This window comes from Populus euphratica, unplaced genomic scaffold (genome assembly GCF_000495115.2).
Source record: "Populus euphratica unplaced genomic scaffold, PopEup_1.0 scaffold3295.1, whole genome shotgun sequence".
Taxonomy (NCBI): Eukaryota; Viridiplantae; Streptophyta; class Magnoliopsida; order Malpighiales; family Salicaceae; genus Populus; species Populus euphratica.
Window position 1 is genome coordinate 1 of NW_011503115.1, and position 13061 is coordinate 13061.

The 13061-nt window shown below is 35.1% G+C and overlaps 1 protein-coding gene and 1 pseudogene across 1 annotated transcript; one reads left to right on the forward strand and one right to left on the reverse strand.

Annotated features, from left to right (window-relative positions):
• Positions 1–895: 895 nt before the first annotated feature.
• On the reverse strand, positions 896–7377 carry LOC105119652 (uncharacterized). The gene is made up of 17 exons (XM_011017816.1): positions 7099–7377; positions 6902–6996; positions 6766–6804; positions 6628–6681; positions 6236–6310; positions 5470–5535; positions 5241–5283; positions 4556–4601; positions 3041–3134; positions 2906–2958; positions 2719–2803; positions 2518–2620; positions 2342–2434; positions 1965–2031; positions 1666–1732; positions 1494–1547; positions 896–1279 (listed from the first exon to the last, which is right to left on the reverse strand). Exons 1-17 carry the CDS (start codon positions 7166–7168, stop codon positions 1142–1144), a joined length of 1242 nt encoding a protein of 413 aa, XP_011016118.1. The 5' UTR covers positions 7169–7377; the 3' UTR covers positions 896–1141.
• A 584-nt stretch (positions 7378–7961) lies between these two features.
• LOC105119653 (periodic tryptophan protein 1 homolog) lies at positions 7962–10657 on the forward strand (annotated as a pseudogene).
• Positions 10658–13061: the final 2404 nt, after the last annotated feature.

Consider the following 13061-nt stretch of genomic DNA (forward strand, 5'->3'; position numbering starts at 1 on the left):
ACAAAGCAAAATCCTATTCTAATGAATAATGCTATGTGAGGAGAGATACAGTAAATCCTTTCATGAAATCACAATAATCTAATGAAAAATAAACATAACAAATCATGAAGTTTAATTCTATGAATTTGAAAGAAAAAAACTAATTAAAAAAAATTGAATAATCTGAGTTAACCCGTCAAATTTAAAATATGTATCATGAAATTGTGATAACTAAATAGAAAAATATTAATATTAACAAACTAAATAGAATGAAATTAAAAAAAGATTAATTAAAAAAAAAACAAAGCAAAGTAATATTCTAATTAATAGTGCTTTATGAGAAAAGTTACAATAAAATTCTCTCGTGAGATCACAATAATCTAATGAAAAGTAAATAAAATAAATCATGAAATTTAATTCTCAATCAAATTGATATTAAAAGATTAAATTAAAAAAAATTAATTAAAAAAAATCTAAATCAACTAAGTTAACCCGTTAAATTTAAGATCTGTATCATGAAAGTATGATAACCAAATAAAAAAAATTTAATATTAACAAAAAAAAAATTAAAAAAAATTAATTAAAAAAAAACAAAGAAAAAGATGGAAAAAAAATGGCATCAGTCAAAATGTGCTTTAAATGTGAATCCCTGTCAACACGCTTGATAAACAATTCCTAATTAATTATTAACTCTCTACCTAACATTCTTTAATGCATATGCTTGTTCTGTCTGGCACATCATCCACCATCCACGCAGTTGGCGGCTTGATGCCACCCATATATTGTAACCAGGATCTTACGTAAAAGTGAATTTCCACAGCAATTAGCAGATGTTTTATTCCAGATCAGTAACATATGCTATCAGAGAGGCAAATCTTGGAAGCATTATGAGGTGATTCTATGATCAAGAATGAGATAAAACAAACTGGAAGCCTTGACTTGAAAATCATGAGAAATGCTTCTTGTTAATTTGAACCCTCAACAAGCACCTCTTGTGATACAATGTATAAAATTCTCTATTATCTTTATGTTGATGCACAAAAAATTTGCAGATAATTGCCTGAAAGTAATGGTTAAAAAAGGATACAATTACCTCTAACTCAAAAATACTTTCTATTGCTAGGTCTCCATATTCCTTGACTGAAGCTGAGGCCCGCAAGCTTTAAATGGAACCGTAGTTTCGTGTACTTTGCTTCTTTGTTCCCTGAGCTGAAGCTGATGGCCGTTCCCAGGAAGCTTCACTAGCATAGCCACTGCTATTCTCTTCTGGTCGTGAATAGCCATAGCCTACTCCACTTGCCTGTTTTTCACAAAAGCAATTTAGCTGCTAGGAAGTCTATACATATGCAATAACCGTACAGGTTTTTCATCCACTTGATGAACTTCACCAACGGGCCTGTTCACAGACCCCTTACCGCTTACGTGAAATTCTAATTAACTCCGCTCATTATAGACCATCATTTAAAAGTAAAAATCAAATAACATAATTTGCCAGAAAAGTTATGAGGACTTACAGTTTCTAAACACGCAGACAAATATGTCATGCCTGGCAAAGCATCGGTCCCATGCTGAATTCAAACAATAAATCAACGAGTAAATATAGATGTATATTATTTCACAGCTATTGTGAAGAAAATCAGAAGCTAGAGACTATCAAATGCTGAAAAGGAAAGCAAAGAAGCCTACCAGGCGTTCCACCCGTGTTTTGTAAATGAACCCTCCAACACAAAACAGAGTTGATGCAACAATGAATCTGTTCCATGCCAACGTGTTCAGTCATCAAAATTCAGAATGGATAAAGAAACACCCATTAGAACCAGTAACATGCCAATGAGAACATAAAATTTATTTCCTTATCAGACACTGAAGGAGATGAAGAATGTTAAATCGACTTAAGCAAGATAGATTCCAAATATAGCCCACACAAAATCTACTTGAAATGTGCTCTTAACACTCAAGATGGAGAAATCATTGAATTGTCATACATGCAAGATATGATTCCAAAGATAGCCCATCCTCGTGTAGAATCTTCTCTTTGATCCTGCCTATGTTCTGCAAAATTTGAACAAACAACCAGGTTGTTATACAGTAAGCAAGCAGGCATTGAAACTAAAGTCAAACACCAGCACATTTTTAGTGGGTATTGGCACAGAAACTTGTTGGTGTTTGGCATCACTCAAAAAATGCCTCTGAAGATTTGTTACTGTCATCAGAGAATGATACAAGTTCTGACACGACCAAATAGGTTTAGAAAAGTGTAAGGCATCATCTATGGGATCATTCAAATGGTACATTGTACAGACATTAAGAAAACCATACATTTCAGGAAAGCTTGGATTGCTCCAACAACAAATGAGCTTACCACAACTTTTGGCAAGGAAAAACTGAATGGGCTCATAACCCTCTATTGGTATTGTGACATTAACTTCATATGGAGTATCACGAGCCTCCTGGCCTTCAAAACTTACAAATCTAATGTTAGAAGATTATCAAATAAAAGAGATATCAATGAAACATCAAAAAGAGTGGTAAACATACATGTCCATTCAACATTTAACAATGTAGGTGTCAAGGTTGTAGGAGGACTTCCAGTCGCCCCTGAACCTGACAGCCTCACCTCCAGGCCTTTCTCTGGAAGAATCTGAGAGGGTAATCAACATAAAAATATCAGACACATAAGTGGATACATCATACAACTACAAATATCAGTTTTTAATCCATGGAACTGACAAGTAGTACCTTAATCATAGGCTTCCGCACCAAAGTGGAAAGGGAAGCAATAGCAGTCATATAAAGGGTTACTTGAGTTTGTTCAGTTGTGAAGCTGAAAACGAGAAAGCGCATCATTGGTCAGGATAATGAGAGTGTTTTTTCAGTAAATGGAGCAAAAGCTTTTGCTACACCATTCAATTGACAGATCTTTTACCTAAAATCATGGTGAGACTTTTCATAGCCTAGTTGAGTCAATCCATTGTAAACCTACAATTTTATGAAAGAAGTGAAACTTCCACAAATGTTCTCTTCTGTTGCATTCATCAGCAGTAAAAGCATGGCTTCTTACAATTTCCCATGATCGTGGATGAAATCCAATGGTGAAGCCTTCAAATACCCGAGGACCAGGTTTCTCGCATGGAATTGCAAGTTCAACAAAAAATCTGATAGTGGGAAAAATAGCCACACATTTAGAGAAGTGACTCGACAGTTGAACTAAGGACTTGGAAAATTAGAAAAAGAAAAGGGAATCTCTAAAGCTAGTTTATTTACAACATAATTGCAATTCCAGACACCACAAGCAATTTGAACATTTCATACCCAATCATTCCCTTTCCACCAAGTTTTTCCTAAAGTAATAATCATTAAGCAATAAGCAGTTTTCCAAATAACTTTTAGTGCACAAAGATATAGCTTCCATGTCCCTTTTGATTTGGTAGAGCACAGGGGCACCATGCAATTTCTTCAAGAAGTTTAGCAAGGAAACTTGAAAGATTTCACCCCCCTCTCTTCAAAAGTTCCTAGAAGGCCAAATGAGAAATGGAAGGAAGATCTTGATCCTTGATTATGTATTATTTACTGACAACACAGCCAATGATTTACTTGACACTTCTCTAAAAAAACCAGTCAATCACTCATGATTTAAAACTCTCCATCTCCAGATTTTGACAGCTATCTAAAGGTCTTCTCGTGAAGAATTTGCAATTCTTCTTTCTATCTTGAAAATCTGACATTTATGGTAAAAATTCAGTACCTGACACTTTGAAACTGTTCAATTATGTCAACAAATACTACCTGCAAACCAATCGAGCTCTATAGCTCAATTAGTAGAAACACTCCCCCTTTAAGGAGGTTGTGCATTTGACTTCCCCTAAAATGGGGGAAAACCTAAACGTTCAATCACCACAAAAATGAAAAAAACAATTACTGCCTGCTTATATTACACATCTCATGGCCAAAGACAGCCTTGTACCTAAACCTTTCTGATATGACCTTATTATTGCCTTGAAATAAAATAATTGATATTACTTGGAAAGTTTCCATGTACAAACATATGCTTTGGTTCAAACTTACTCCACCAGCAAGTGAAGATGTAATAATATAGAATTACAGACAGACAGAACTATTGAAATGAAATTCTCTTACTTTTTTGTGTTTACTTCTTGAATTTCATAGTGGGAACCTGGGAATGGGCATCTGTAACCCAGATACAGAGACTGTAAACAAGGTAGTTTCCCACCTCTCTGAATACTGGGTAGTTCTCCTACTTACAATGTACATGAATTTTATCAATCAAAATAAGCAGAGAAAATTTCTACTCCCACTCAGTGAAATAAGTCAAAACATCCTACCAAACATTTTTTACCCACATGACCACACACAATTCTGCACCTGGAACCCTCAAAGTTCAATATCAAGGCTCTTATAGTTCAATTCCATGCCTCTTCAGGAAATTAATTTCACAATAATTGATGTAACCATATCGCCATTAACAGGATCGTAAACTAGAAAATAACTCTAGGGTACAGTAAAAAAAAGGATTTATGCAGAATAAAATGAAACTCAAAGTATTGTTGGAAGAGACCTGCAACTTGACTCCTGAGTAACATTGCATATGCATCCAAGTTCACCTGAAATGAGACAAAAAAAAAAAAAAAGGTGATGAAACCAGTCTCTAATTAATGGCACAGTGTATTTGAATGTCGAGCAATGCAACAGAGACTCAGAAACACAAAAACCATAAAGATAAGTAGAAAGAACAACAAAAACAATGCACTCCAAAATCAGCCAACCATTAAAAAAGAGTTCTCTCAAGGAAATATAGTCTTGAAACAAATAAGCGATTGCGAGTTTAATATTTATATTATTTTCAGTCATATAGGGTGTCCCAAAAAGGAATCCATCAAGGAAAGCGTAAGAAAGAAATAAAAGGCATATTGTGGTGTATATGATACACATTCAGCTCCACGATATGTGCAACAGCAACTAACAATGTCAAATCAAATCATCCATTAAACACTTTGTGAATTTACAAAACCAACTCTAAGGGTGCATTAACCTTCTTTAAACAAACATTTTCTAGAATTATGACTGCCATTATTAGTCTTTAATTTCCACAGAATTTCTAGGTTTTTTATTGTTCATTCAATTCATTGGAATACTAATGATTTAAGCTTCCTTGCAACAAAATAAAGAAATGATCAACAAAACGAACACTTTACAGTTCCAAGATGGCCATGAAGCAACTGGATGTTGAAACATTCACAAACCTTTACACTGTCCATTTAAACAACTTCCACATATAATATTCACCTGAGATTGGAAAAGAGAGACATTTATTAAGATAATATGAATAAAATAGCACTATTGAATGCAAAGCTACAACAAATACATGTTACAAACATGAGATTTACACGATGTTTATTTAACTTTATCTTTCTTATTTTTGGTGGGGGTGCCACGCTATGAAATAAGAAAAGAAACATCATCACAACTGACCTGAGCAGTACGTCCCAGTTTGTCATAACTTTGCTCACAATTCAGCAAGTCACCATTGTAATACCCCTAAAGACAAAGATTTAGAAGATTCAGACAACTGGATTTTGAATTCCAGAAATAAGCAGCACCATAACAGCACTAAGTTGAAAATAGCATTGATAAATAGAAATTAGTCAGCCAACCATTAAAAAATGTTTATTTCGTTCAGCATCATCAATCAGCAAAAACCAAACTTTTGAAATCCTTCGGGGAGAAAATGTGATAGTGAGATGAAGGGATTCTAGAAGCGACTTTTCAATGGCAAAATTTCAGAACTTTATAGATTGACCCTCTACTAAACAAATGGGAAGCACTACCTTCCATTGCATAGGACCTTTTCCTATTGCAACTAGCATTTCAAGTATCTTGAGAACATAACTGACACCCTCTCCCAAAATGAAGGCCAAAAAGACATGGATCAGATTGCAACTCTACTCCATACATGCAAACAAAAAATTTAATTCAGAAAGATGGATTGCCAAGAATCATTCTCTTGTATTGAATTATCATTTTTCATTTGAAAGGATTGCCAAGAATCATTCTCTTGCATTGTATCATCATCTTCTCCACACACCCCCCCCCCCCCCCAACACACACACACCCCTAAGGACTGATAAATTTGATGTAGCCTATTAAGGAAAAGGAGCAGGCTAGAGATAGAGCATAATGTCATCATGTCATCATCAACAAAGTTCAGAACAATATAATTTACAAGCAAAGACCTTACTTGAACAAAATCAACACGTCCTGAGCCAGCAACAAAGTGGTTGAAATTATTAAATCGGCCAAAGTCCACATATCCCTGCACAGAATGCAAGCAAAATACACTAGAATATAAAACCACAATTGCATAACAGAAACATTAAATTACAAACTAAATTGCATGTGCAGTTTAAAATTTGTTCTTCAGTAGCATAATTGGTTAAGCTTCGCAAGTTGTGCAATTAGTCAGAGCAAAAATAAAGATCACTTGACACAGTTTCTTAATGCAAAATGCAATTCTTCCCTATACATCATCCAATCTTTTACGCCACCAGTAGTTTACTTAAATCATTACTTGTACTCAATCTTTATAGCAATTTTTTTATAAAAAAAAAAATTGGTGTTATAGACTACAACCGTTTGGGATCTAGCCTCCACGTCTTTGCAAAACCGAATCACTACGTCCGTTTCCTGCGTCACAATACAAATTTATAGCCAAAAAAAATAAAAATAAAAATAAAAATCTTCAGATTCTCAATTGAAAAACGAAATTACCTTCCCTTCATACTCAAAAAAATGCCCAATCCAACTGCTCTAAAAAAATTAACATCTTAAGGAAAATCAACAAAAATCCGAGAAAACAACAAGCTTTCTTTCTAACGTAATTTATAACAACGTGAATGTAGGATACAAAATCAACAATTCGACTAGAATTATCGAGAGCGTAACAGTTAGAGCTCGGAGCAGCAACCGATGCAACGCCAACAAGCACTTGTGTTACGATAGCTGAAACAAAATTGAAATCGAAACGACAACAAAGAAAAAATGAAATGCGAAAACAGCAGTGGATCTAATGATTATATTTTAGTGATTAGAAAAGAACCATACCAGTTACTATTATTATTATCCATGAACAGGGTAAAGATTCTACAAAAGGGTCTCGTTGACTCTGCATCATCTCTTCTAAAAATTGTTTACGTTACAAGCATGGCCTTCCTCAATTTTGCTTCTCTTCTCTCCTGTTCTGCGTGGTTGAACGACTTGTCTTGAGATGTGAGGCCTTTGGGGTATTTTTTGGCTCGTCCACAAATGGTGTTGTAGCATGATGTATAGTTGTCGGGTCTGCCTTGGGAATTCAATTGGAAAAGGATTGAGTTATCCAATCAATATAATTAATTATTTTTATTAAAATAATATTATTTTATTTTTTTCAAAAACTATTTTTTTATTAATCTAAAGCATAATTTTAACTAAATTAATTATATTACCAAGCAAGTTGATTAAGTTTTATTAAATTAATGTAAGATCGATTCAACTAAAAATTAGATTAAATTGAGCTTTAATCTTAAATTTTTATAATCAACGCAACATACTAAATTTAATAATTATATTAGATAATATCATTTTTTCTCCGGCATTTTAAACCCAATCGTTTGACTTGAAACTAACAAAATTCAAAATTAACATAGTTATAATCAATTTTCAATCCTTAACTATCATAAACTATGTTTGTTTTAACATAGTTTATAAATTAGACCATCTCTTTTATAAATTAATTAGTTATAGTTGTTTTTTAAAATAATATTTTTTATTTTTTTAAAATTATTTTTGATATTAACATATTAAAATGATTTAAAAATATTAAAAATATTAATTTAAAATAAATAAAAAAATAAAATATTTTTATTTTTTTCAAAAATATTTTTAAAATAAAAAAATAAACAGAACCCAAAAGGTGCAGAAAAAACATAATGGCCCAAGGCTCACAACAAAATGAATCTATTTTTCTAAATGCATTCGGCCATGTAAAAGGTATCTTTAAAACCATTTTTTTAAAAAAATAATTTTAATTGATTTATAAATTGATCCAAGATATAGAGTAAAAAAATAATTTCATAAAATATATGTTATATATTTTTAAAATATATGTAAACCCCATAGTAATTTTTTCAAGTTTTATAAGGCAGATTTTATGAAAATTATTTTTTTTATGTTTTTTTAATTTTTTAATGTGTTAATTTTAAAAACAATCACTATTTATCTTTATCCTTTTTTCATTATATTCATGGCTGAAAATATTACATTTATCCTAGTTATTAAACCCGGCCCGACACGAAGGGTTGACTCGAAACTCAGCTGACCCGGTGGCTGGAGCAGTCCGGATTTAACAAAATATCGGTTAGGGCAACAACCTAGCACAACTTGGATGAACCTGATTTTTTTTTTAAAATATGAGATTTAAAATTCATTAGTGTATATATTTTATATTTCCAAGAAAAAAAATTATATTTTTTTAATATGAAATAAAATAAATTTTGGCTTTAATACTTCAACTTAAAAAAATAACATAATATCTTTTCAATGTAAGAATTGAAATTCTTCTGTGTATATATATATATATTCTCAAGAAAAAAATTATGTTTTTTTAATGTGTGATAAAAAAAATTTGTTTAAATACTTTAATTTAAAATGATAATATAATATCTTTTTAATGCATGATTTGAAATATTTTTATATATATATATTTTATATTTTCAAAAAATCATATATATTTTTTTTCAAACAATTACGTACAAGTCACAAATACAAACACATCACTTAAATACAAATAAGGCAGTCACACTGATTCTGTCCTTGGTCTTGCTTGGAACAAGCATTTTAGGTCTGGGGAATCTCATACGATCTAGTTCTGTTCTATCTGCTAACGTTGATGGATTGCTCCGATAGCTAATAAGTATTGAAATAAATACAGGAACATCCTTGCCAGTGCTAGTGCCGACAAACAAGTCAAAATTTGGGATGTGGATGCTGGAAAATGTGACATTACAATGGAGCATCATACAGACAAGGCAAGAATATAGCCTCACATTATTCTTTCATATAATTTGGATAGTGAACCAAGCCAGATTCATTTATTACTTGGGTATGCCTTCATTGGGATATTACAACTATTCATGCATCGGTGCTGACCTATCAGTGTCCTCGACCCAATGACCACCAGGCACATTGTATGCACATGTATGCTGCAAGACATGGTGTTGAACCATTCAAAGATCAACGTGCTAGTGATTGAATAACTTGTCAATATTCCTTTGTCATAAAGCTAAACATTTGTTAAGGAAATTCTAATAATGAAAAAGAAAACAAATGAAAGTTAAGTTCCTTCTTTTTATCCAACTGTCATACAATGTGCCAGTTGCCTGTCTTCATAAAACAATTTAGTCTTCCAAGATTTGTTGGAATTATAAGAGCAGGGTTTTTGGAATATTTTCAGCTCTAAGTCATAGCAGTTGTTTGTTCTAGCCAATGCAATGAACACCCTTTACTATGCTGTGTCTTATGGTTCTATTTAAATTTACTGGATATAAAAATTATGGGTACTTGTGTTATTAGCTTATTGATATGGGTTCCATTCTTCTTTTCATACAAATGCTAACAGGTTCAAGCAGTTGCATGGAATCATCATGAGCCACAAGTTCTTCTCAGTGGATCCTTTGATCATTCAATAGTCATGGTAATATAGCGCTTGCTTAGTCTGATGTCTATAGATTTGGATTGTCACTATACCTCACGGTGCAAGGCTTTTCTTTCTAAGATCACTTCCATGTGAAAGTTTTCTTTAATTAGTCATGGTAATTAAGAGCTTTCTTAGTCTTGATGTCATTACCCTTATGCTTTGCAGAAGGATGGAAGGTTGCCTTCAGATCCTGGTTTCAAGTGGTCGGTCACAGCTGACGTTGAAAGCTTGGCCTGGGATCCGCATGATAAGCATTTATTTGTGGTGTGTGCTTCATCCTTCTATTTATGGTTTTCCCATACCTGTTTTTGAGTTCCTTCTATTTCTTCTTGACAAAGAAACAGAGGGGAATATTGTTTCTATGTTTTAAATACATGATTGGTGTCTATAGTGTTTGATTTGCGAGGCACTGAAATATGCTCTAAAATGCTGAGATATCCTTGTAGGTGAGTCTTGAAGATGGTACAGTTCAAGGTTTTGACATCCGTGCTGCCACATCTGGATCAGCTTCTGACCTTAAGCCAAGTTTTACCCTCCATGCACATGACAAAGCTGTTTGCACAATCTCTTATAATCCTTTAGCACCTAATGTACTATCTTCATTTTCATATTTTAATCCTTAGTTCTAGTTAGATGTTTAGATTATCAACTTCACTAAACTTTTCTTACTTTCCTTACCATGTTTGACAGCTTCTTGCTACTGGACCAACAGATAAAATGGTAAAGTCATTACTCTTTTCTTCTTTTTTGGTCCTCCAAAGTAGAAGTTATAGATGGTTCATATAATTCCATTTTCTGCTGAATATTTCTACAGGTAAAACTCTGGGATCTGTCCAACAACCAACCCTCATGTTTAGGATCCAAGAATCCTAAAGCAGTATGTGACCATAACTTTTCTCAGATCTCACGCAATAAAAAAGTTTATGTTAGGTTGGTTGCCATTTCATGTAAGACACCAACCATTAATCATTAACTATTGGTAGCTACCATTGTTGAATGAGCTAGAGTTGGTGGCCACCAATATTGACAACAAAGCAAGAAGAGCCTCCATGAATGCCTATAAATAGAGGCATATGTGAGAGAGCAAAATGAGAGAGAGGAAGTAGAGCCAAAGAGATGAGAAATGTAGGAGAGAGTGGGCTGCCATTGCAGCACAAAAGAAGAGAAATAGAGTGAGGTTGAGAATTGCTCAAAGAGAGGATGATTCCTCCTCCTCTATTATTGTAAATCTTGTACTCTCCCTACATAATGCAATGGCTTCTCCCGTGGATGTAGGCGATTTTGCCGAACCACGTTAAATATTGTGTCAGTGTGCTTGGCCTCCTATGAGCAAATATCAGTACATCACCGGCTGGAATTCCCAACAATTGGTATTAGAGCTTTCGGTTTAAAGTGATGTTTGATTTTGCTCAAAAATGAAAGTTGTCAAAATTGTGTTTTGACCATACCACTGTGTAGAGGAGGAATAGACGAAGCCACTGGTGAAAACCACGTCGCAATCGGACGTCGAAAACCGCCGCACGCGCCATCACGCGCCGGCAAGGTTACTGGACACGCGCGCAAATGCGCGCCACGTGTCACATGCGTCTTCTTCACCCGGATGGGCTGACCCGACCCGAATACCAGAAGATCTGACCCACGTGCGAGATCCGGATGATGATGACGTCACAGTTTCGCCAGCATGAACAGGTGGCATGACATGTCAGCAGCCACGTCAGCAATGTGGGACCCACTGCCACGTCACCAGTCGCGAGCCGAGAGTGAGCCGAGCTGAGTTAAAGCCGAGCCGAGCAGCGAGCCGAGGGACAGGATTCTGTGTGGCGGAGTCTATGTGCAACCAGTTCTGAGATTGAATCTGGGCCATTTATCAAGCCATAATTGTTTTGATCAAATCTTAGCCGTCTGAAGTGCGATTTGGATGATTTAAGACTTGTTTCCAGCTAATTTGATCGTTCCGGATGCAATGGTATGGTCCAATCATTAAGATTGAGATCAGAAATGACAGTGGTGAATTATTAAAGAGAAATTGCCCGATCATGAGGCATCTGATGGTCATCATGGTGGTCGATGGAGATGAAGAAGAAGAAATCACACATGTTTGCCTAATTACATGTGTTGAAGCGTTATGTGGGGAATTTTAATTACCTTGAGGGATGGCAAAATTGGGACACTCTAAACACCCGATCATGTGGACAATTTGAGGTGGAGAGTGAAATTTGATGAAGACTAATCTTGACGAATCTGAGCACTGGTAGTCTCGTCAGATGTTGAGAAATCAGATATAAAACCAGGATACCCCAGATCACTTGTAAAGGAAAGCCGCGACAAAGCTAGCAAATGGTTGTATATACGAAAAGACAGTACGATGGATAGATATGGCCTAAGAAGTTTTGGCTAGGGGATTGGGTTTTAAGCGGGACCGTTATGACCCCTCCAATCTTTCCTGGGAACTTGCTTAGTTGAAGGATTATCCATACGGTACTATTTTCGTATATGTGATAGTTTGTTATGAAACTATTGAAGACTAGCAGGATGACGGCACAAAGGAACAGTTGGGTTCCATATGATCAAGGATCTGATGGAGTGGTGATTTCTCCAAGGAAGTTAGATTCGGTGACTATAATTTCTCGAGGGGAGAATTGATGAAGACCCTGATAATGAAAGAGTAATACAGCAAAGGGATAAAGATTGACACCCTATTTTGACTTGGATAGATGTTGTGACAGGATGAGCTGCTGTCAAACATAAGCAAGGAATAGGGAGAAATTTGGAGAACAGAAAATGCACGAGGACACACGGAGATTGTGCAGGAGTACCCAGAGGATCCAACGAGGTACTGTAATGAGACAGCAAGTGTAAGAAGAATAAGTGTTCCTAAATGAAGCTTAGAGCAGAGACTGTGTGAAGGTTGTACAACAGGAAGTCTCTTGTGCTCTTGATAAAGACAACAAGCGAAGACCTTTCCAATGCATGCAAGGATGGAAAGATGAGCTGTTGTAAATGCACCTAATTGAGGGGGTGCAAACGTCTGTGATAAAAGGCGACCGCCTATGATGAAAGGCGAAGACACCAAAGAGAGTTGGTGTAGGTGGAGCTGTCAAGTGTAATGATGAAAGACGTAGAAGCTCCAAACATAGAAATCGAGGTGGAGGATTGCGAGGAGTATACCACAACTTTCTCTTTCTATGTGATCAGTGGCAATGAACTCTCCCAAGTCCACATAGTGATAGAGAATCTTAGTCACTGGAGACATCCCCGATGAAGGAGGATGTAACTGCTTTATGACGACCAAAGACACCTCAGACAGAAGGTGTGTGGGCCATGAAAGGAACCC